Raw genomic sequence first — 25,220 nt, forward strand, 5'->3', positions numbered from 1 at the left:
ACTAAAACTATTTGGACAAAGATCAAGCTGTACTGACTGCTAGTGCTCGTCTACACCCTCGCGCATAGGTCACTGCTTCAGTTTGGGATGTCATTTTTTTTTTTTGGACTGACCTAAGCCAAAGCGTAGAGCTTAAACTTCTTTTTCTCACCTAGGGATAGGTCTGCAGGCATGATGCTGGGGCCTCCAGCAAAGCGAGGGGAAGCCTGCACACTGAGCTACATCGGGGCAACGATGCTGCTGCACCCTGCCAGGAGCTTCTGAGCAATGGTGAGTCCCGCTTGACCGAGGGCTGGCCAGAGAGATGCCGAGGGCTGGCAGAAAGCGCTCGTCTCAGACCGCTCCTCGCTGGAGGAAAGGCACATTTTAAAGGCAGCCCCAAAGCCGCAACAACGTTCAGCTGACGAGGGCTTCAGGAAGGAGGTCTTCCTAATTGCCCCTCTTCCTCCACCCCAGTATTTTAAATAGGAGAATAAACAGCATCTGCCTTCATCAGAAAAATCATGCAAATGTCCCAGGCCTGCTGATATGGCAGAACATTTACCAACAAATGGTTTCAATAATTCGCTCGTGAACCTGGCCTCATGCTGGCTCTTTAATCAAGCCAGTCTCCCAAATTTAATACAGCTGGGGAACTAGTGAACTTCAGTTTTGGGTAACAGGAAAAAAAGACATTTGAAAAGATCTCAATCGCAACCTTTCTGTACAATCATGGTTCCTCCTGGTTTCCACACAGTCTTTTAAAAACACACACACTCAGTAAGGAGAGATTTATTCTATTATTTCTCTTTTCAAATTTTTGGTACAAAGTTTATTTTGAGACGTTCCCACAGGATGCTTTCTTCTACCGGCGTCTTTTAGGGTTTTTTCTATCTCTGATTTATTTTCTTTATCTGTTGAAGCAAAAGCAATAATTGCTACAGAAAGCAATAATGGCAATATTACAATTATTTTACAGCAGCATTCATTCACTTCTTTGCCTCAAAAAAATAATAAAAATAAATCCAAAGACAAGATTTGTCCTGCCACAAAGGCTTAGGTTCGTAATGTCAAGAAGTATGCTGCGTTCCCATACGTGAGTTGTACAAGTCCAGCACAACTTTCCAAGTTTGTGCAGAGCCTGATAAATAAGACACAGAAATATCGGTTACGTTATACTGTTTCTAAGAACTTTTACTCTGTAAAATGTTTGGTCACTCAAAGCTATAAGCTTAATCACATATCAAAGAACACAGGCAATAAAGCCCATCTTACTAGAACATATAGTAATAGGCCAAACAAAATATAGGAGGACAAAATCTAGTGGTCACTGAAGCCTCTTCAAAAAAGGTCTAAAACAGAATGTTTCCATCATGTCTCTTAATAAAAACGTACTGTATTAAAATTTGATTTTTTTTTTTTTTTTTACAAGCTGTCTTTTAATCAGTCTTCTATTTACAGTGCAGAACTTCTGCCAACTGCAGTAGTTTAACTTTGGCACAACACTAAGTTCCAATCCTTTTGAGTATTCAAGTCCTGTGTGTGTCCAAAAATTTTCTTGGTTTCACGAAAGATTAGGCCCATTCACAGTTAACCAGTTATCTTGAACTTTTTCAAGAATTGCTTCCCCTTCACCACATTGGGCAGCTACAAAGGAAAGACACTGTAAGCTATTGCATCGTTCAAGAGAAACTCTTCATTCTAAACAATAATAGTATTGTTGCTTCCTTTAACATCACATACACCAGACAGATCACACAGACTGCTACATACTGAACACCTTCTAAAAACCTTGCTGGTCGTTAGTGAATCGTCTTCCTCATACTTCAAATACATAACAATGCATTAACTTAATTTCATTTCACATGTCAAACAGGACATTTAAATATATTGCAATATATTATAGAAATTGCAAAACTCCATCATTTCTGTAAACGAGATCGACACCTGTTAACTCTCCTGTGCACACGAAGAGCCGTACCTAGTGCCACATTTTCTATACAATATAAAGCCTTCCCAGGTAGGGCAACTCATTCATTTTTAGTGCATTTCTGTACAAACTGTAAGCATACATGCAGATAACCAACTGAGCAAAACTGAGAACACTTTTGTAAGCTGGAACTGAAGGGGGGAGGAACATTTCAAGATCATAATGAAGCTCTTGTGGTTGATCTTTTCGTATCACAGACGAAGACGTGGCAACTTGAACTCTTCTGTCATTCTAGCAGACTCTTTAGGGAAACTTTCATGATAGGTATCTAGTATTGAATAAGCATAAGGAAATACTTTGATCAATTGGACACACATAATATGTATCTTAACACATTCTAAGTTACGCAAAGTCCAATGTTTATATAGAAATCTTACTTCTATAATACTTTAGAAATCAAAAGTCATATTTAAGCAACGGTATTATAACCAAAGATCAATTACTTTATCCGCCACTGTAGCGCTACCTGCTCAAATCAAAGATAAGGCCTCACGCTTCCCAGCAAGCATCAAGTGGGAAGTGGAGGTGAGTACCACGGCTAACCACAGTGAACGCCCAACGGGGCACAACAACCAAGTGCTGCAGTCAGCCAGCCCGCTCCAGCTCAGGCTGCAGCTCACGGGGCCAGCTGCAGGCATTTAGGACAAGCTGACCTGCACTCATCAGCTACACTGACTAGCTCTTGGTCACTACAGATGGATGCTATGACGTCTTGCTCAGGTGTAGACATCAGCATGTCATTAGAAAAATCCCACCTTAAATCATGAAAAGTGCCACAAGATCCTTAATTACTCTATATTTTACAATATTGTGTAAGTCATTTTTGCAGGGAGTATCCACTGGAAAAGCACAGATTCTCTTCACTGCAGAAGGGGGCAAAAAACCCCAAAAGCTCAGGCCGTTCATTTGAAAATATAGGCTGTAAACCTTCTGTGCTTCAAAAATCTCCCTCTTCTAAAAGTGAGAAAATGGTAAAGAAATGTGAGCAATTGGGTGTTTATAAATAGCTGTTAAAGGGATTCTTCACCTTCTTTTACAACTTATTTCATTTTCAAATCTTTTCCTACAGCATTTTAATACATAATCAAAACTCAAGTAACTTGACCCAAGAAGTTTGTGTCCTGCTACTTGCTAAACCTGCTTATCCTAGGATATTAAAAGCTTTATGGAGAATACAGGAGTGACCCAGCATCAGTCATTGCAGGGAACTGAGCGCTCTACTCGTCTTTTCCATGCTAATTTATACAATCATCCCGGACGTTCTGAACAACTCAACAGTTTTAATGATCTCTGATCATTGATACTATCCTTCCATTAGTATCTAATGTAGGCAAAGTGATTCTCCAAGAAACAGGAAATTAAATCAAATAAAATAGCTGCATTTTATTGCACTCTATTTTTGTGCATTCAGGTTAGGGCAATGGATATTTAATATTACAGAAGCTTAATGTTTTATCTTTTCTCCTCAGAAGATGTGAATATAGACAGATACGGGACTGAGGCGGGAAACACAAATTGATACTGTCATATTTACAGAAGCAAACACTGACATCCAACCTGAAAACACCGTACTCGGTTAAGTGCAAAAGGGAAAATACTTCCCACCTTAAACTACAGCTTGGTTACTCAGCAGTCAGCAAAAAGTTGTCAGAAATTCTGCTGCGCTCTCGTTTCAGAGGAAAACGGAGGAGGAGAACGTCTGCGTCTTTGGGCTTCCTGGCCTACAGGACTGCATAAGGCTATGAATCACTTTGTATGGGCTCCAAAAATCCTTTCTCTAGTCTGTAGAGGAAAAGGAAGTGCTTTTGCCTGCCTCAGAGTTCCTTGGTGAGTAGGAAGAAAATAGGCTTTTGCCCAAAGTCAGCAAATCACGCATCGAAAAAATTATTTCTGTCATGTGTGCACTCTGTCTGCATTGAGTTTCCTTCCCAATAATCCAAGTTACTGCTAGGAAGTATATTGCATATAATGTTGTGGAAAAGCAGGTTTAAAAATGGTCCTGGACAAAGCTCAACAATTGAGTGGCCTGATTTACTACAGGGTATTAGAGATAATCCACTAAATTCTAATCATGAGGTACTAGATATCTTTGCTCACTTTGCTTTCAAAGCAAAACAGAGATTTCTAGGTGCTAAAAATGAGTGATTGCAGTACTTAACTTACTTGTTCTGTCAGAACAGCAAGAGTAAAACTTGTTTTGCTTATCAAGTTTTAGGTAAGTAAATTCTGCAAAAGTCAGAGTCTTCAAGCTTCTGCATTCTCCTTCATTTCCACTTCTTACAAGCCGGTGTCAGTTCATTCAAACCTTCCGGGAGGGATAGGTCTGACTTGCTTTTTACAACTAACTCCAATTCTGGGGTCATTAGGAGGTCGATACTGGGAAGATAGCACTACTTAGATGGAATCGTGCTCTTTCATTGTCCTCAGAGCTAACGCAAAGCATGCCAGTAAGCAGCACGACACAGTGATAGTGAATGCCTCTCCTCGTTCTGACACCAGAATGTGTGTTCCTTTCCCCCTCTCCCTCTCTCCATCTGGCACAGGATTATCTTTATTCTTGCATTAGCTGAATTCCAGAGACAGCAGTAACTAGCCTAATCAGATCAGGTACCCTTGGCAGAAAGAGTAGATGAACAAGGAAGCTCTGCTTTAGTTGCGGAATAACTCACGTTCACAGCTAAATTCCACAGCAGTACTCTCAGTGAAGACCGAGAACCACCCAACAACCTAGAGGTAAGATCCGAGCAAGACCAAATTGTTTCCTCATCTCACTTTCAATGACAATCATCAAAGCCTGGCTCATAACTAGCTCCAATGTAAGAAAAGAAATGCAGAAAGCACACCACAAGCTCGTCTACACACAGATATTCTGGAAAACCAACAAAATCCCATACGGACACTTATTGCAGAGCAGATGTACTTTCTTGACCCATTTTCCCCCTCTGTCAACCTAGCTCACTCCAGGTGGATTCCAAAAAAACATCCAAATGTAGATAAGCTATAAGAGGGAGTCAGGCTGCAGAGGTACACTGTGGAGCTAAACAGGGATGCTCAGATTCATCATATTTAGATGCTTGCCGACATCTTCAAGTTCAGAAAGTTGCCTCTATGTAACTAGTAGACAATGAGAATGTGCTGTATCCCCTCCATCCCCCAGGCAACTTCTGTTTCTCTCAGTTGACTATATAGTGTGCCTCGGCCACCCAAATGAGGCCCGCAGTGGCCTATGGTTAGATGAGAAGATTCTGGGCTAAACCACTGCTACCAGTAGCTTTGGGTTCCCACCTGCCACAATCCCAACACACAGATAAACAGACCATCCTGTCACACTGTCAACATGCTGACAGCTCCTTCTATGCTTTTTCTGTTGCTTCTAATGAAGGAGGCCTCTGGAAAGGAGTCTGCCTCCCCCAGGACACAGTGCAAATATATAAATGTTGTAAACATGCAATAAACTGGTCATTAATGGACTCCCATTTTTGCAAACAGAAATAAAGGACAGATTGTGAACAATGGTAAATGCAAACAACTGCTATCTTTAGGCGTGCACCTATTCAGATTTCTCTTATCCTTGGCACTACTTAAAGGCTTACAACGTGCATCTAGCCTTAAGGAAATGTGGGTACTCCGCATCACTCAGCAACTGGCCCATAGCACATGGTTTCATGTAAATTCTAAATTCTGCAAATGGATGATGTCCCTCAATAGGTTGCAAATTCGGTTATAGCCACTGGAATACACAGAACTATAATATTTACAGCAGCTGACAATCTGACTCAGTATACTATCAACCATCATCTCTGATCATTTTAATGAAAGAAGACTTCCATCCAACTATATTTAGTCTGATAAACAATGTGTTTCCTCTTCCTGTGTTTTTCAGACCAGATGTGCTAAGGCCTACCATTGTAGTTGAGTGTTATTTAACAGAACACTGCCAAAATGGAAAATTTCCCAGTGTAATTATATAATGAACTCAGATCTTTATTTTTTTCCCATCTTTTTAAAGAAGGTTAGATTCAATGCTAAGCTAAATGCAGTCTTTGCTAACGAAAAGGGACATTTATTTAGGTGGGTTTTTTTTTTTTTTGCGGGGTGGGGGGGGGGGAAGGGCAAAATTAATTCTGGCGCACCCTTAAGAATTAAGGCAACTCCAAATTTTGCTTGCTAGAGGCATATTTCCAAGAAGTTTCGGGATTTGCTTTAATATTTTTGAAAATTTAAAAACAGCACGTCTTTCCCTCCTTGTTTGTCCTTTCCCACTCAGCAAGCACTGCATTTTGACCCTGTATTCCCACTGGAGCTTGAAGCTAACGTGAATCTTTCTTTACTAGCATCTGCGACAGCCTCATCCCTACTATTACTTGCCAAATGAGAATACTGCCTAACCACTTTTAGCAGTCGATGCCGAAAAGGCCAGATTCTAATCTCTCTTAAAGCACTTATCTCCTGACTCGTGGGACGCCCATGAAACACTCACAAAACAGTTGTGCTTCTCCCCCCTCAGCCCACAGTTAAACTGAAGGATGAGAGGCTTGTCCTCACAGTGATAAGCACCATGAGAAAAGAATCACACTGCTGGCTGCTTTGTGCCTTGGTTCCCCCAACTCAATGCCAGGGAACAGTTTCATAATCAAATCTGTGTAATACGCAGCGTGAGCCATTGCCTTTCGTCTTTCCAGCTCACCCCAGTAACTGGCTTTCATGCAGACCGTTCTCCTGCAACTCAGGCAGCCCGTCAGATCTGCGAGCAGAAAGATCCCTCTGCTCCCTCTGTGTCCCGAGAGGGAGCGGCAGTCAGGAAGGCTAACAATATTTTTTGTCAGACATTTTTCCCCTTCTTGTTTTGACCTGGGTTTCACCCATAATCAGGCATGAAAAAGATGATCTAATATAGACTCCTCTGCTGCAGCAAATCATGACTAAAAGGGCTGTCTTGATCTTTTGATAGGTGCTTATCACAGTGAGGAAGAAAGAATAGTTCTAGATTAGGTTCTCGGAAATATGGAAACATTAGGACCAGTTTTTTTCTAAACTAATCTGCCTCTCATTGGTCAACAGAAACAGATGCCTACGAAGAAGATGCTGACAGATGTGCAAAAGGAGACTGCTGGAATACTTTCTGCTACAGCCAATATAAAAGCAGACAACGCTGGCAACAGCAGCGCCAGTGCAACTCCTTTGGACACCTACATCTGAAGTAACCTATCCCTAAAAAATGCAGGCAGACAGTAGCAAGAACACACACTACTCCTTGGACTTCCAGTGCTCATCTGCCTAAACTCGTGAATATGGCCTACTGTTTTTTAGCTGGCTATTCAAACACTACTACTATATTATACCCTTGGGACCAAGTGGCTTTTTTTTTTTTTTTTAAGACACGTATTTAAGATGCAGAATATATTCTCCATCAGATTAAACGACTTTTGGAGTTCAGCTCAGATAGATCAAACTTCATCTCTAGAAATAAGCGTGTTCACCCAACAGTCCTAAAAGCAATCAGGATAGTGGTGAGCTGAATCCATTAGGATGAATTTAGGTTAAGCTTGCACAGAAATTATTCAGCTGGGCTTCTACTGAAGAAGAACAAGTAAACATTAGTGTTTATCATTCCTAAGCATCCAAAAGCCATATAATTTAATTCTGTTTGAGAACAAAAAATCAGGGCCTTGCCAAACTTGCTTGAAAACTGTTCTTACTAGCACCTGAAGATGCTTTTCATCTCTCTATCTGTGTATTCTTACAAAACCCTAAACTCTGAACAGGTTTTAGGCAGTTTCCCCCCCATATTTATCATAAAAATACAGTGTAAGATTACAAGGACTTATGTTTTTTGGCTAGAAATATATATACTTTTCCTACCGTTTTCCAACAAAGGAACGAATGCATAAGTTAAAAACAAATGTCGCTGTCAACTGCATCAAGTCTGTCAGGCATTTAAATTAAACCGACGTAGGATACACTGATTAAGTTTAACGAAAAGCATCTTCTAGCTTTAAACTCATTCAGTTAGCTCATAATTATCAACAAGAAACATTTCAGCACAAGTTCTGTAAACCCAAAACACTTTGAAGATGCACAAAAGGTACCAATACCACCTTATTTTCTTAAACCAAACAATCCTCACCCCTAGGTTCATTGATTCCTTTGTCACACTTTTCCCCTTCTCTTTTGTTTTGAATTCTTGCCTTAAGAAATAAACCCAGGCCTTGAAACCTTTCAGGTGAAGCGACGTTTGCAAAAAGACATCTTAGGTTATTGTATTTTCCTCCTTCGTGAGCAAGCAATGTTCTCCTACAGCAATGGAAAAATGTGTCTATGTTTTTTTGGAATTAAACAACATAAGGCAATTAAATATTGAGAATCAGTCACGTGAATGATGAACCTTCCCATCAGAAAACGTAGAAGAGGAGGAACTGAACTGGAGCTGATTTACAACCCCATGTCCTAGGCTAGGCCTGAGCATGTCCATCTCTGGTAGCAAGGAAGCCTGTATTGCTTGCCTGCCCAGGTAGCATCTTGCCCACGTTCTCTTAAGTTGAAGGAAGATACTAAGTAAGTGCTTCCTAAAACTGAAGGCCGTTAAAAATCGTTTGGCTCTTCATTATAACATCAAACCCAATCCATAGGTATTTGGCCCCCAAATCCCAAATTGCACGTCAATCTGATTTTGAGAGTTTGCGCTTAACATGTCGGGGAGGTTCCCAAGTGTCGCTATCGTCCGTCTCTTCCTCGTCTTCCTGATCTTCTAGCATTTCATCCTCCTCCTCGTTCTCCTCAAAGAGCTCTATTCCAAGCTCTAACCTTCTTTGCCTTTCTGCAAACCACTCTCTGACCTGCTCATATCCCATGTGAGATTTGGCTACAAGTTCATCAAGGTCTTGCTCATTAAGGAACTTGTGCTTCATGTAGTAGTCCTTCAGGATTGCTGTTCCAGTTTTGAATTTTATGACAGATATACCTCTGTCCCAGCTATTTAACCTCTTGCTTCCCCGAGGCCTCCCCCGAGGCCTTCCTCTCCCCCTCCCTTTTGGTCTTCCTCTCCCTCTCTTCCTCACAAAGCCTTGGCCATTCAGACTGTTTGCATTGGCGCTCTGGTAGTAATAATACCACTTCAATCCACCGTTTTTCCAGGCATAGCGAGTATCTCCGAACCAGCTCACAATTTCTGACCTTGGGAGCCCAGTTTCTTCTGCCAGCTTGTTGTATTCTTGTGGAGACGGCCACTGAGTACGGACAAACGAACTTTTAAGCATGTGCAACTGCTCTGGTGATTTTTTGCCTATTTTGCTTGAACAGGAACCCCCTGATTTTGGCCCTGCTCCATCTCCCACAGATGTTTCTCCAGCCTCCTCTTTTGAGCTGCTGGCATTGCTGTCATTCAGGTCGGCTCCCTCCTCCTTTAAGACCTCTGATTTCCTTCTTTCTGTAAACCAGGCATCAATCTCTCTCCTGGTAAGTTTGGTTTGGGCTCTTAACCTGTTCATTTCTTCATCTGTTAGTACAGGGTTATTAAGAAAACTTGCTTGGAGGACTTGCAGCTGTTCAGCGGTCTTTTCTTTGAATTTCTGTGGGGTGAAATCAGGAAAAGCACTCCATGATGACTTGCTCTGTGGAGTGACTCCCGTTGGGGACTCATTCATTTCATCGCTTGAATCAATAACAATGGTGGCACATGAATCACTGTTGAGATGAATCCCGTGATTATTCTTTGAGTTTCTCTGATTGTAGCGTGTGTCACTGAACCACTTTTTGATCTCTCCTTTAGTCAGGCCGGTTATTTTCATAAGCCTAATAATTTCTGAATCTTGAGGAAACTGATTTTTAAGGTAGCTGACTTTTAATTCTGCCAGTTGTTCCTTTGTTTTTTTTGCTCGGATGCTGAAAGAGTCAGGATTCACTAGCGCGGTTTCATTTTTGATAGGCTGAGGGGCTGGAACGGCAGCTACTTGCTTGGTTTCTGCAACAGGCTGAGCAGTGTGAATTTGACTCTTCTGTAACTGCGTTTGGTTTGGGACTCCTGCTACAGTCAAAGCTATCGGGGCTGTTACTGGCAGTGTATTTGCACCTGCAACTTGAGTGAGAACGAGTCCCGGCTGACCAACTATTTGGCATGTCTGCAAAATGGAGGGCAAACCATTGCTAGCAGCAGAAATGTGTGCTGGAATAACAGTAATTGTCTGTGGCACAGTATGCACGGTGCCATTAAATTGCTTCCTCCTTGCTTCCTCCACTTCCTCCGGTGTCCAGCTCACACCATGTTTCAGACGTTGGGCAGAAAACCATATTTTAATCTGCTCCTCTGTGTACTTAGCTTGAGTGGAAAGAACAGTGATTTCTGACATGGTTGGGTAAGGGAATTTGTTGTAGGTGTTAAGCAAAAGAGGATTGTTATCCAAAGCAGTATTATAGGTTGGAATGCTATTTACAGGTATTAAGACTTTTGGAATCAGGTTTGGATTCTGCGGAGCTGTAACAGCTGTTATAACCTGTGCCACCCCAGGCTGAATCACTGGTGCTGGAGTCACTACTGCACTAGCTACATCTGCTGCACTGCAAACAGCCGAATGGCTTGCTTTTGACTCAGAAACTGCCGATGGTGGGTTTTCTACTACTTCATCAGAGTTTGGCTCATTTTCAGTTCCCTTTTCTTCACCAGGAATGTCATCAACTACATTGTGGAAAACAGCAATGCGTTTAGTCTCCGTTTTGTTTTTCATCATTTTCATAATAGGAGTTTTGCTAATGGAGATCCCTGATGAGGGGACCTCAGAAGGGTCAGCCTGTTCAGCGTTTTCTTCTCTAACGAAACTCCCATCAAAAGTAAGATCATTTACTGTTTGCTCAAAGATTGTCTGATTATTACGTTTCACCATGGTCAATTTAAAATTCTCCTCTCCAGGGTGGTACTTCAAATTATGCTCTGAGAGCGCATCGTATCTTTTGGTAAGAAAATTGCATTCTACACAAACATAGGATGAATTTAATACTACATTGGGATGTTCTGAATCCACATGGAAAGTAAACATATTGAGATCTGGAGTTTGAAAAGTACAGTATTTACATTCATAACCACCTTCTACTTTTAAATTTTTCTGATTGTCTGAATCCACGTACTCGTGGACATCCTCATCACTTGTTATACTCTCTGCTGTGGGGTTCTCTGCTGGCGTGAGTACAGGTGGTCCTTCCTCCATGTCTGATACCATTTCTAGATCCGGATCCTGCTCGTTGGCTAGGACCATGCAAGGTGTTGTGGATTTTCGTTTACTTGCCATGCCTGTTGTGTGAAAATGATACTGACTAATCAGATACAGACTTAGCTTCGAGCTCTTCTTGATTTATAGTAATGGCTTTTGGTACTTCAAGTCAGTTCTTGTAACGTCTCAACATTTATCCCATTAGCAGCTTTTCTTTTGTAGTGCAATCAGATTAAAAATAGATAGTTGAGGATGAAATGTTGAGACACACTGTTTTAAAGTCCACATCCACCACCTGTAGCAAAGAAGAGACAGCATAATTAGTTCAATTTAAATAACTAATTTCTGTTCTACTACGTACTATGGCTATAAGTAATTCGGTTCTCAGGGGGTTCAACCTGCCACTGCTTGTCTTCTGAATCTAGTACATCCATTCCAAGAAGAGACGCTCAAAGCTAAGGTAGGAAAGGCAAAATCCAATTCAGTTACTACAGTCTGAAATTTTGTTTTTATTTCATGGCAACGCAGTAAAAGGCATAAAGCTCAGGATGGTATAAACCGAATAACCTTCTATCCGTTTCCTCTTCTTCAGGAGCCTTTAGCCTGGCATAATACTGAGATCAGCTGTCCTACACCATTTTTACATCTTGCTTTTGGACTGCTTTGTCTAAGCTATGATAACTTCTCTCAACTGCCCTATGGGAACCAGTCCCTCCCACCAAAACTCTCCCCCAAATCTGACCCCTCTGCTACTGACGCCATCATGTTTTTTAAGCCAGAGGTTGTGAAGTGTCCTAGAAAAGGCAGATTAGGAGTGTTTTGCTACTGCACTAAGGGTGCACATGCATGTGCAGGGGAACTTCTTTCCCCAGTCTGAAAACAGGCAAACCAATGCCTGTTTAAGGCATGCTGGCAGACAGAAAATGACTATCCTTTCTTCCTAGCTCCCCTAATGTCACTCGCCAATTGAAGACCAACCCCAGACCAATAAAAGTTGATTGCTAGTATACGGCAGTGAACTAAAATCTGTTTTCATGGCTCTGTGCATTAATGGGGACATGACTGATCAAGTGAATTGTACCAGAAAAATGCAATACGACTGAAATAGCAAGCAGAAGCCAAACAAAATTCTGTATTTTTTTGTTAAGAGATCCTTGTCAGTTTCTAAGAAAAACAGGCACCAAATAAAATTAAGGGCTAAGTAAACTCAGAGAATAAGTAAAATCTTAAATAGCATAGACCAAAGTGAATTTTATCCCACAGGGACCGCAACTGGTGCGTTGGAAATGACGCAGAAACTACCGCGGAGGGTTATAAACTCTGTAATAGTTTTCTTCCTGAAATAAAATCACACACTGATTTCTCCTACCAGAAATCCCTAAGATATGTCAATTTTTTGGCAGTGGAACATCACCTACTTCCCAAAGCGGCCACATCCTCAAGTTCAAGAGGAATACTTAGCAGCAATCACTGTGGGCTGTTTCAGATGGTTTATAAAGGGAATAGCTTTTAACAGGTTAAAAGCAGAAGGCTAGTTTTGTTCATGACAAAGTTTTAAAAGAAAAAGAAGGGCAGTGTGAAAGGAAAAAAGGGGCAAGGAAATACTGTTTTCCACAGTATGGTAACATGATTCGTTATTTTTGATTATGTGGATGGCAGAGGCTGTGGATAGGAGGGAAATGAATAATTCTTAAGCTTCACATTTTGTTTAGAGGGGGGGAAAAAAAAAAAAAAAAGAAAAAAAGTGTTCATCCCTAGTAGCCACATCGTGCTGTTCTATAAACTCTCGTTTTGAAAGTATGTTCTGCGCTTCACTTCTTTCATAATCCTCACCCAATGTTTTTAAACAGCGACCCTCCAAATCTATCTGCACCAATTCTGTGCCTACATCCAAATGCCCAGCCTGACGTGATCTGCTCTTTGTGCCAAGGATACGGTTACACAGTACGAGGACACTGACGACGCTCAATAACTCTCAGGTAGACTCATCGTTCCAGAATGACAACTATTTAATAGCACTGGACTTGAAAGATCCCCTCTTCCACAAGTTAGTTCTGGCAGTCTGTAAAACCATGCACAAGTGTAGAAGATATTTATTTAAACGTATATGAAAGTACGTATTGCGAGCCATCTCATTTATCTTGGCAATGAGAGAGCTGTGAAGCAGAACTAAATGGATCCATTTGTTTCACTGTCCTGTGGGATGCGAAGTAGAGCATTATTAACCATACTGCTTCTCCGGTGGGCCAGATGACTCTTCACAAAAGAAAGACACTGGCCAAGACTAAGTGTTGAGTAATTCTCCTGGGGAAGAGCTGGGTGGCATTACCTAATCCTTCCGCGATCTTGAGTACAATTTCAGAAATGCCAGAAATGCCAATTTTCAAAAGCTACTTGAGGGCTACTTCTGCCAACTTAAGTTGCAGTTTAAAAAGTGACTGAGGCACTTTGCAATGCCTCGTCCATACTGCAGAGCGTCGGATCTATACCCAGGGCAGCCGGAGGAAGAGTAGGAGCTTGCTGAGGGCCAAAGCTGAGGTGGCACAACCTGTAAGCAAAAGCAACATTTGACCTCGCATGCAGTGTTGAAGCAAGCTCGAGATACATTTTTCTGGGTTTTTCTTTTTTTCTTTTTTTAAATGTTACTTAAGTTAAATCTCTGTAGCACACCTCTATTGTGATTTGCTGTGGTTGAGTATGTCACACTGTGCATAGGCAGATCATCCTACCCCTCCACTGTTTGCCAGCTGAGCAACGCGTTTCTTTGATGCAAGCAGGTTTCAGAAAAAGAAAGCTTCATTTACACTCTTCTGACTACACTACCTAGGGATTTTTTTAAGAGGATGTTGTAATTTCAAAAACCTATGTTTATGTCAACACAGGGCTATGAAGAGCTGCAAAAGCATTCACTAAAATCTCAACAAAGAAAGATGCTTGCAAACCTTCCCAGCCTTCTGTCCTCCGTAAACTTTACAAAACACCCTGCTCCTTCTCCTTCTTGCTAGCAGGATTATTCCATCTGTAGCACCCTGCTTGACACGTTCCCTCAGTTTACCAGGGGATTGCGAAAACTCAAACTTGAGTAGTTTATCAAACCAATTATGTGCCATACTTATACGCCAGTTCATCTAACACATCTCTCCAGTGCTGCTCACAGGAACGCCGTGCGGGACCCTTGTCAGGTATCTTGACTTCAGTAAGGTTTGCAACATCCCACTTAACACATTTCACTAGGCCAATTACTCTGGCAAAAAATGAAATCAGGTTGGCTTGAAAAAATCCACAGTTTCTTTAGAATCTTATTGTTGTCCAGGTGCTTGCAGACTGATTTTTAGTAAATTCTTCCTGTTCTTCAGGGAACAGAGATTTGGTTGACTGTTCTAGAATTCCCCAAGCGTTCTCCTCCCCTGCTCCTGCCTCCCTCTCTCTCATTTAAGAGTAGGTATTACGTTTGCCTGTCTACAGCCCTCTGGGACTACCCCCAACCTCCATGAATTCTTAAAGATCATCACTAATGGTTCAGAGATTGCTTTGGCTTGTCCCTTAAATACTTCAGGGCCAACTACATAAGGTCTGCATCGTGACAAGATATCATTTAAGCTTTTCCTGTCCTATTCTGACCTTTTAACCCTGGTTGTTAATATTGAAATTATATCGTGCAATTTGGCTTGTCACTGCATGTTTCAGGGGTTTGTAATACATCAAAAGCAGTATTTTTGAATGAAAGAATTTGGAGAAAAACTTTACATTAGTTCCACTTTTAACCTCTCGAGATTTATTCATTATCGTGATCCCCTTTTGGGATTTTACCTCGGATTTTCCTATGGGCTACATTCCCAGCAAAACGAACCCACAAAACAGACAATATCCCAGTGATATAAAAATTTAAGTGCAAGCATATGTTTTTGAAGGTTCAGGACCTTAAATCCTATCTTTGAACATGCAATTGCTCAGGAAGCTGCTCTTCACAAATGGAACATAAACCATTAATAATCCCAATTCATTAACTGTTATTTTAACAGAGATTTATTCTCCAGAGTGAAATTCAACACTCAAAAAGTTCTCTCTATTTCAGATTTGGATAAAGTTTTAAATAAATATTTCCTAAATGCAGAGAGAAACCTCCTTGCCTCTTATAAGATTAGAATTTGAGAAGGAAAAGATAAAGGGCTGAAGCAGGAGATTTATGTATAAAAGGTATTTCTCACACAAATTTTTACCCACCTCTTCTCCCTCCCCCCGCAGTAAGAAGCAGCTGATGCAGCAAGGAATAAAGGAGTTACAGGAAGCGTTCACCCTATGTTCAGGTTATGTGCTTTGTGAAAAGTCATTTTCCCCTGCTTGCTGTATGAAACTTTTATCCAGCAGGCAGGCAAAAGGAAAAAAAAAATCAAAATCGAATAATGTGACTGTAAGAACACACACAAGGAGGGTGACTCGGGAGAAGATGTAACAGTGGAAACTGCTTCTAACTTTTAAAAAATCACCTCAATTCCAAGTTGCCTACAATCTTTCTTAACACAGAAGACATTATTTTGTCTTCTCCTTTTATCTTCCGGTTAACCCATGACAATATGGGATCGTCAACCCCTTCCTTAGCCTCCTCCTATTACCAGTTATTCAGCGTAGATACATCCAAAGTCAAGAACCACTCTGCACGGGGCTCAGGGCAGGCTAGTCCGCTCTCACTGGTACTGCCCCTCAGCCAGAAGGGTGAAGCACTTCGTTTTCTACTGCCATTTTCTTCAGTTGTTCATTGTTTGCAAAGTTCAAAGGGCGCTATTGCTATAAAGAACAAAGCTCAATTTTGACCTGGCAATGTTCACGTTTCCTTCTAGTTTTAAAATAAGGTCTGATCCCAATTCAGCAAAGCAACAATGCTTATCAAACCGATGTCAGGAGGACTTCACGTGTGCCAGAAGGTAAGAGCAAGCTTAAGGGCCTTGTTGCATTGCAGCTTGCACGGGTACCAAAAGGTCCTGCCCTGTCTGCCCACACACAACTACAAGATATGCCAAAACCAGACCTGTGTTGAGGTTGAGAAAGAGGAACCCAGTGCGAAGGCCACCGGAGGCTGAAGGGAGTCTGCCACAGGACATGCCACCAGACTTGCTTGGTTAACTCTCATCCCCACCGGTTTTAATGGGTTACTGAGTAGGTTCCATCAAAGTAAACTCTTCAGAATCTCAGGCCAGAAGTGACCGTTAAATGACCTTGATTCTCTTTCTCTATTATAAAATGCCTCCCGGGTACCCCTACGATGAGCATGGTAATTTGTGCTACTGCTTTTGACACACACAGCCATAACCAGACTTTATGTCTGATCCTATAGATGCCGCTGATCAAATCTGGCAAGTACTTAATCGTGGCTGCATTGACTAAGTACCTTCAACATATACGGTACTGCCCTCCATTCTTCAGTCACATAAGCATGTATTTTCTACTTTATCCAGTCATCTTGGCAGCTCAGCCTCACATAGGCAGGTCTCGATTTTCAGATCTCCAGAGCGTTAGTTCAAATTGTGAGCACTCATCACGTATCTCTGGGTGATTATTCTTGAAAGTGAGTATCAGACCTGGTTAAGATCACTTATGCATATGCTTATCATATCCAATAAACAGTAGCCGAGCTAGGGATACATTTTTTGCATAGTTATATCTCTGTTTTGTTTTGCTTGCTGTGCTGTTACATAGCGGAAAGAAAAGAAAAGAAGAGAAAAGAAATTATTGACCTGACAAGATTTAAAAGAATGTTTTGGGTTGAATAAACATTTAATTCAACCTCCAAATGTTTATTTCATACTGTCTTTTAAAGAAATAGAACAGAAAAAAAATACTCCTTTTAAAAATGGTTTATCAAAAAAGTTTCTTCTTGAAATGTCAAAACAAAAGGTTTTGTTCTCCTGGGATTTCCTTCTTTAAAATGAAACAATCTGGCACAGAAACAATTTCACAAAATGTTCCTTTCAACTCATATCTGCAATTTTTTTTTAGCTGAAAAATTTCTAGAGACCTTAGTTTTCCCAGGCCCCAGTGTCGAGCTGGAAGTACAAGACCTTCCCTTCACTCCCCGGAGCTCTTGTCCCCAGACACCTTTCAGCTTTTTCAGAGACTAAAGCAGCACTCCTACAGATGGTCTCCTTTGCTAGAGAGCCCGACTCATTCTCTAGTCATCGCTCATGCTGTACGGGAACCCCCGCGTGCGCAGAGGTGACGCAGCGCAGCACAGACCGTCCCCCTCCTCCACTGAACGCGACTAATGATACGTGCCCTCATCACACTGGAAACCAGATTTCAGATAGGCTATTTGCCTGTCACCGTAGCAATACGAAATCTTCTCAATAGCAGCACTGGGAACTCTCTTCCCTTCAAACAAGCGGGACCAGAGCTCAGGGCTTACCGGCTCCCCAGGCTGTCACACCTCCTGCTTGGCCAGTGGTGTTCGCAAGAGCAGAAGCAGCAGCAGTAGTTCAAATGCTACGTTACTACCAATATAATAACCTAGGCAAGCAGTGGAGGAGGATCGATTAAATATAGGTGGTTTAAAGCACCCTGCAAGCGTACATGACAGGCAGAAAAGCATGACGGAGAGACGGCAACAAAATATCCTGCAAATTCTTCCTTGCACACCAAAAGGTGGGGTGGTACATTGTAGCTCATAATTCTGCCTTTTTTTTTTTTTCTTCCCCCTTAAAATGACAGAGAACAACATTTCTCAGACTGCAGGGCTAGATCCTTGCCAAATTTCAAGTTCCCATGTCAAATTCCTGAGGTACAGAGTTGTTCAGAAAAAGAAAGATAACATGGCTTTTACACTGAGGCTGCCTGTCTCGCTTCCCTTCTTTGCCTCCCTTCACACTCTACTAATTTTGCTTTTGAAACAGCTGAATGTTTCGTCAAAATTCAAGAAACAGAACAAAATTAGCCTTCAGACAGAAACAACGTGCAAGAAATTTTCATCTAAAAGACTGTAAGAAAGTGAAAATAAGGACTTACAATGGATTTACCAGGTGACACTAATACGCACTGCTACACACTCCACATGTACACACAGACACTTAAAAATAAGTCAGGATACAGACCCATGATTTAAGAAACTTGTAAAGGACCCCAAAACACTTGACATAAATATATAAAGCCAGTGTTTGTATAAGCCAGTGTTTCACAAATGGGAAAAAATTAAGTCCTTAGAGTGTCACTTCAAAAGAAAAAAATTATGATTCTATTGTTTAGATTTGTTTAACACTCATCGAGGTGAAGACTGATGCTTGAAGGAAGATTATCAAAGCTGCAACTTGTTCCTCAGAGCCTCTTCCAACACCTAGACCACTGTGGGCTTCTGCTCAAAACATGCTTCCTCAAAACATGGTCTGCAAGACTCAAACCCACCCCGCTTCCCATCCCAAGTCTTCCTTAAAGCCTCCTCCAGCCTCTTAGGTCTGCCACCGCTTTCTGAGGAAGTGGCTTTGAGAAGGTCAAAGAGCACAAACTGCACAGAAAGCCCTTTATTTTCTTTGCCACATGATTTGCTTCTCCACCTTTTGGGAAGCCAAAAATGTGAGCTGGTATTTAAGAAAATAATTCTACGTGACTCCAGAGTATGTTTAGCGTTATATAACAGCTTTAAAACTCTAAGTCATATCACAAAGATGGACAAGAACAAGATGTCACCTAGTCTGACAGACTCCTCCATATCGGAGAGATGTGGATGTATTTTTTGTCTGTGCTTGCAAGTACAGAGCATATTACAGAACTTCTTAGGGCATAATCCTCTGACCTGATCCAACCAACACTGTTCACGTAGCAGCACTTTTCACCACACAAGCACAACGGTTAAGTTTCCCTCTCCATATTCAGAACATTCAGTCACTTACATTAAGTGTATGTATTCCCAGTGCAGCCCAAAACTACTGCCAGGACCAAAGTGAGCTTGTCAAGCTAGTTCAGGCTCGTCTGCACCCTGCTGCAATACCGACGTATTTTTGGCACGCTACAGATGAACGTTTAGGGATGTTGTAAGTAACAAAGCAGATGCTCTAACATTCCACGCTCCCTTACAACGAACCTCATTTTTGGGCCACAGTGACGGTAGAGTCACAGCATCTCAGCACTGGCTAGGGACTGACACTGGCTGCCCAGACAGGTTGTGGAGATCCGCTTGGAATTTTTAAGGAATTTCCATCCTTGGAAGTTCTCAAAACTTGTCTGAACAAAGCCCTGAGCAATCGTAGCTTCAAAGGTAACTGGGCTTCAAGCAGAAAGATGGACCAGATGATCTCCGGAAGCCCCTTCCACTCTATAATTTTTTTCTAGGATTTTTGGATGTTTCAACTCATAACGAGAAGGAAAGAAGGCAGACCAAGCTGCCTGCATAAAACACACTCTGCGGGTCTTAACTACCTACTAAAATACCACTGTGCACCAAGTTAACCTTTGCCAAAAGCAAAGCATTTTTATTTGCAACAGCGATTTGACTCCACCCTCCTGCTGAGCCCTGCACTTTACTTCGTAGGTCCTCCTGCTGATTTCTGTGGGAGACAACATGCTATTCTTTGTGTGACAAAGACCGATCCCCCTCTTTTCCCCACCATCATGCATTCACAATGTGGATAAACACTGCTTACTGCCAATTGGGCCAGTGACGAGGTAAAAGACAGGGGAACATACAGCATTCCCAGTATAAGATGTGGAATAAATAGCTGAATCTGGAAGTAGGGTCGGTCTCATTTGGAAGTCACCGAGAGATGACTGTGTGCTCAAGTTACAATCGAGCAATAAAGAGTCTTAAAGAGCTAACAGACCAGAACAAGTTTCTCAGCCCATTGCACAGTGAGCAGGAGGTTTACACTTAACACGTTTAATACGTTTTACTTCACAAGTGTTGCCGGACTAAGAGCCAAGCGACAGGCGGGTGCTGTCCCACAGCTGTTCTAAGCTGATCTAAATGCAGGCCTTCAGTACAGCAGAAAAGTAACCCAGCAAAAATAAGAAAGTCTTCCACTGGCTTATTTCTTTGCCCCGCTTTTATCACTTGGCTACAACACTAACACTAACGCCAGGACAAGGGAAGGAAGGCTGAGAGAAAGGGAGGGCAGGACCATGGCATTTCACAGAGGCTGACCTACGGATCAGCTTGGATGAACTGTGAGATCAAAGCCTGAGCTGATACCGCTGCCAGGCTCTGCCCCAAATGTGGAGAGTGAATCCCACTTCTGTGACTTAATTTCCACCATGAATATGACCCCTCCCCGCTCCACTTTAACTGCTTAGATCACAACCTCCAGTCTGGCAACCACTACCTAACTAACAGAGGGGGCTGCATCTTTTGCCTTGTTAACCTAAAGATGTTAGGCATGTGAGCAACTCTTTCAAGAGAAATATAGACCCCTGATTCTCAGTCCTCGCAGGGAAGTAAAGAAGATTACAAAAAAGAGACTACTCAGTTTCCCTTTTCGTCTCTGATGTACTAGCATCATCCTGGAAAATTAGTACAACACGGTTTAAGCAAAAATTAACTAGTTAACTAAAACACTGCCATTAAGATGAAGAGCTGTGGGGCCTTTTGGATTTTTTAATTTATTGTTTAAATTTAGTGCCAATTAGTTCTGTTTTAAAATATACAGGTAGTTTAAATCACATAAGTAGCCTAGGGTCAAAATCATGTTCTTACTGATTTGAATGAGAATGGACACTAGAATTCTGTAACTAAAAACACTACGTATTTAAAAACACATTTAAGAAGCAACTTAAAAGCCTCCACAATAAAAGAAAAATACACAGCACAAAACAATATGGCATCAGAATGAGGGGTAAGACGACAAGATTCAGTTTTATACTTAAACATCCTATTATCTAGAACAGGGAAAAAAAAAATCAAAATCAGTTTAAATCAGAAACGCTTTGTGAATTTTAATTGATATTAACATTTCAAGTATATACTAAACATATTCCTTCCTATGAGTAATACCTAATTTATCAACATTAAAACAGTTACTCATTCAGAGCACCGATTAGTGGTTTTGAATAGCTGAAGTACTGTTCTCACTGTAAACACACACGTTTTCATAAATGGGATAAGAGTAACGAGGAAAAAAAAACAGTATTAAAAAAGCACCGTTGTGATTCATATACATTTTTCATTTAGAAACAAGTCACCTTAATTAAAGGTAAAATTCTTAGTCAAAAGACTGAATCAACGGCAGCCAATGACTAGCATCCTAGTCAAGACGGCATTCACTTTGCAGACAGCTGCGCTGAGTGATGGTACAGGTGATCTTCTGAATGAAAGAAGACTGGTCTCCCTCGAAGTTGAAAAAGCAGGGCAGTTTGTTTTCTATTTCAGATCTCTGTTCAGACTTGAGCACAAGCTTTACCAGGCCTAAAAATCTTAATGGACATGGATACGTTATCATAGAAATGACCAGTTTAGTAAGTAGCAATAAGTATCATATTTTGTCTTATAAATCAGTAGGCTTTCAAACACAAAGCTATGCTTGCATAAATGTATTCTTAGGTATTCTACATATTTACAGCAGTTTAATAATACAGCCATGCCATGCTGTTTAGAGGAATTTTTAATTAAATTTTAATTTCCAAAAGCTGTCTGATATAAATTGTGAGTAACAGGAACTAATCATTATCTGAGAGATAAGATTTGCATAATTTACCATTTGATACGAAAATGACAAAACGTAAAAATTAATAGTCCGAGCAAGCATATGTTAAGACAAAGGACTGAAAAACATGCACAGATATCATTTATCCCTTTTAGTAAACAAAACTCAGCAAACTACCATGATGTCAAACAATGAAAATCAGTGCTATTTATGAGAGTTATCAAAACCACAAATGCAAATTAAGATTAAAATAAAGCATTTAAATCAAGGTTCCCTACTTGCAGATTTAAGCTGTGATTAAACCCCCTATTTTAAAACGCTTTGATTTCTATCACTTACTCCAGCTCACATCTATTCAAAATGTTTGCAAATTACTGCATTAGTCAAATGATTTTTGGAGGGCAAAAAGGGAACAGAAAGATTGGTAAAGAGAGGCAAGACTAACAAGTCTAGTGTCGTTATTAAAACGACCAAATTAAAGCAGTCCAGGATAAGACGAGGGTGTGGTACTCAACGAGAATGTTTATGAGAGTGTCCAAGTTTAGCAGAAGAGAATAGGCAGGCCTGGAAAGCCCATGTGAATAAGATGCATCTGTTGTTGTAGGCAGCCTCTGCAAAATGTTACTGGTTCGCTAGCCTGGGGCAAGGGTTTTTCACCCCCTCTCCCCCCTCCCCTTCCCCCTCCCTTTATTTTTTTTTTTTTCGTTTTTGACAGCCAAGTACAATATTAGCTTGCCTTTTTTTTTTTTCCTGCCATCATCAAGCTGAGGCCGGGTGAGAATATTCTGTGTCTAGACTAATAAATGTTTGCAAAGATTTTGCAAGACCTGTTTATGGGAACAGAATCTACTTTTTGTTTTCTGCTGGAAAAAAAAAAAAAGCAGCATTAAAAGCAAATGAACACCATCATGCATTTGTTTTAAACTGCATATTACGGCACTGCTATTTTGTGCGCAATCAATACATAATTCGGGAGAAAAATGCTTTTTAAATTCAAAGCTATCCCTGAGCAGCTAAGGTTCTCTTGGAAACTGAAGGAGGAGTCTGAAATTATTGTTCTTTTGTTTGCAACCCCCAGTGGGAAAGGCAGCACACAACTAGAAACCACTGTGCTTTGAGGCAGCATGAATCATTAAGAATAAAGATCACCTCTCCACACTTCATTTAAACATTAGATATTAAAATTGAATCCAGGACAAAGGTAAACTAAAATAGACCCTTTCCTTCCCAAGCAGTTATTGGGTTAAATAAAACATCAAAAGGGATTTAATAAATCTTGTAACTTCCTCTGCTGAAATTAAATAAAATACGTGCATTTTGCAAAACATGGCCTCTCGAGATCCTAATTAGAAGCATCAACTTCTCCAGTGGAAATTACTGGGATATGCATGGACCAGAGCCTACGTTTTCTTTTTTAATATTTGTTTTGGAGGGCGGGGTATCCCAAAATGAAATGGCTGACTGAGCTTTTTATTTCATCATTTTGGGTGGAAACGACTGAATCTTTCCACACAAAGTAGCGCAGAGAAGCTATTCCTGCGTAAAGCGAGCTTCGATCCCAAACCTCCTGCCGGCTTTCACACTCAGCTGGGGCTGCTCTCCACGGTCAACGCTGCAGCATCCAGACTTAAGCACTGCCTGGTAAAGAAGAGGACTCTTCTCCCAAAATCAAAAAGCACCACTATTTCTCCTGTTCAGTAATTCACAATAATAGCTACATGCAGTTCAGACCCAGAGAGAGGACATTCACTCCTGTAACAACCGCATTTCCTCTAATTTCACCCTTCAGCTAGCTCGTGCCCATATGCATCTGGGCTACAACTGCGGTAGAAGAGTTGCTTGCTCTGGGTCAGTGAGAACGTGTGAGCATACTGTCTGGCCATCGTGTTTGCACTGTCATCATGCAAGCTAATACTAATATACCGGGAAGCTTTAAAGCAAGGATTTCTAAAGTAAAATTTTAGCGTATTCAATAACGTAAAACTTCTCTCTAACTATTTAAACATTATACACACAAAGATAAATATATATTATTTCTAAGGATTTGCATACATATCTGTTTGTTCAGTATGTGTGGAGTAGGTTTATTTTACTTCAGTATTAGTCCTTTTTCCTCACTCGTCCCCTCCTTTCCCCAAAAGAAACAAACAACTAATATTAACCAGGCCTTTTTTTCCCCTGGAGGAATCCAAGAACCAGAGAATTAAAAGACTCAGATTTAAAATGAATGTTTGTGCACTGCAAGATAAAACTCCCAAAGCTTTGGTCTTCTCACAGAAAACAAAGTCTCCTTCCCTCTTAAATTACTCCTGTTAGCCAAATTAAAAAATTAATTCTTTACTCACCAACAGAATCCTCCAACAAATTTAGGTAAGACATATTGAGAAGAATGGTGAACCTCTTTTGCAATCCAGATCTTCACTGAGAAGTTTGCAGGACAGAGAGCCATAAATATTCAACACTGCAAACCAGGCTGGATATAGTGCAGTGCTCAATGCTCCAAAAATTCCACCCAAGCTACAAATGTGTTTCATCATGCTGAGAATCCTACTGAGAAACAGAAACTCCCGAGTTCTCATGCTTGCTTCATCTAGCTCACTTTGCTACTGCTGCCAGGTCCCTAACGACTCCTGATACAACTCTGATGTGCAGAGCATCCTCAACTTCAACTGATGTTGCTGAAGGCAACCAACCTGTACTTAAAAAGTCAGTACTTCCCTACTTTGAAACTATTCTAAGGATTAACCAGGTATCTGGATTTTTTGAAGAAGCACACAGCTGTAACGCTTAAATACAAGTCTTCTTAGTACACCCCCTGCATTAATAATTGCTCCTTCCTCACCCCTTCTCAGTTGTTCTCCCTTCATTCTTTTTATGACATATAACATTTCTAGACCCCATTTTGTTCCGATTAGCAAAACAGACAGATCCTTATGCCCACACACAGACCCAGGAGCAGGGTTTTAAATTCAGCAGTATTTTTGAGGTATCTTTCTTTGAGTATCTTGAGAATATCTTTCCACCGGGTACATATTTACAACAGGGAGGAATACAGTTGCATTAGCACTGTGTTCTGATTAGGCAAACAAACATTCATTTCAGGGAAGTCGGCTGCTCCAGGAAGAAGGCCACGCTACCGTGACTATACTGCTTCTGATACCCAAGCTCACACACCTCTGCCAACACTGCCTGGGACTACACAAACGCATGTCGGTATCCATGAAGCTCTTAGCATCTTTGCAAGGCTAGACAACACTGAAATAATCGCTCTCCTAACCTATAAACAAGGACTCAAGCCTTAAAACCTATACAAAACATGTGCCTAATTCATGGCATTTGTTATAAGCTGATAGTTATTTTCTGTCTAATTATATGTGGCTCATCAGATGCTTTGAAGATTCAGCATGCTGAACGTGCGGAACTTTAACCGTAATC

The 25,220-nt window shown here is 41.0% G+C and overlaps 1 protein-coding gene across 3 annotated transcripts in view; it reads right to left on the reverse strand.

Annotated features, from left to right (window-relative positions):
* Positions 1–770: 770 nt before the first annotated feature.
* ZHX1 (zinc fingers and homeoboxes 1) overlaps positions 771–25,220 on the reverse strand; it is a 28,485-nt gene continuing 4,035 nt past the window's right edge. The window contains exons 3-4 of one of the 3 annotated variants that reach the window (XR_011139312.1): positions 8,097–11,464; positions 771–1,626 (exon numbers count right to left, since the gene is read on the reverse strand). Coding sequence is in view for 1 of the 3 variants with exons in the window: in XM_068933210.1 (XP_068789311.1) it covers positions 8,629–11,247 (2,619 nt within the window). In the remaining 2 variants the exon portion in view is untranslated. Of the gene's footprint in view, positions 11,465–25,220 lie in introns of all 3 variants that reach the window. The other 2 variants (XR_011139311.1, XM_068933210.1) reach the window with 2 other exon arrangements.

This window comes from Struthio camelus, chromosome 2, assembly GCF_040807025.1.
Source record: "Struthio camelus isolate bStrCam1 chromosome 2, bStrCam1.hap1, whole genome shotgun sequence".
In the NCBI taxonomy this organism is placed as follows: domain Eukaryota; kingdom Metazoa; phylum Chordata; class Aves; order Struthioniformes; family Struthionidae; genus Struthio; species Struthio camelus.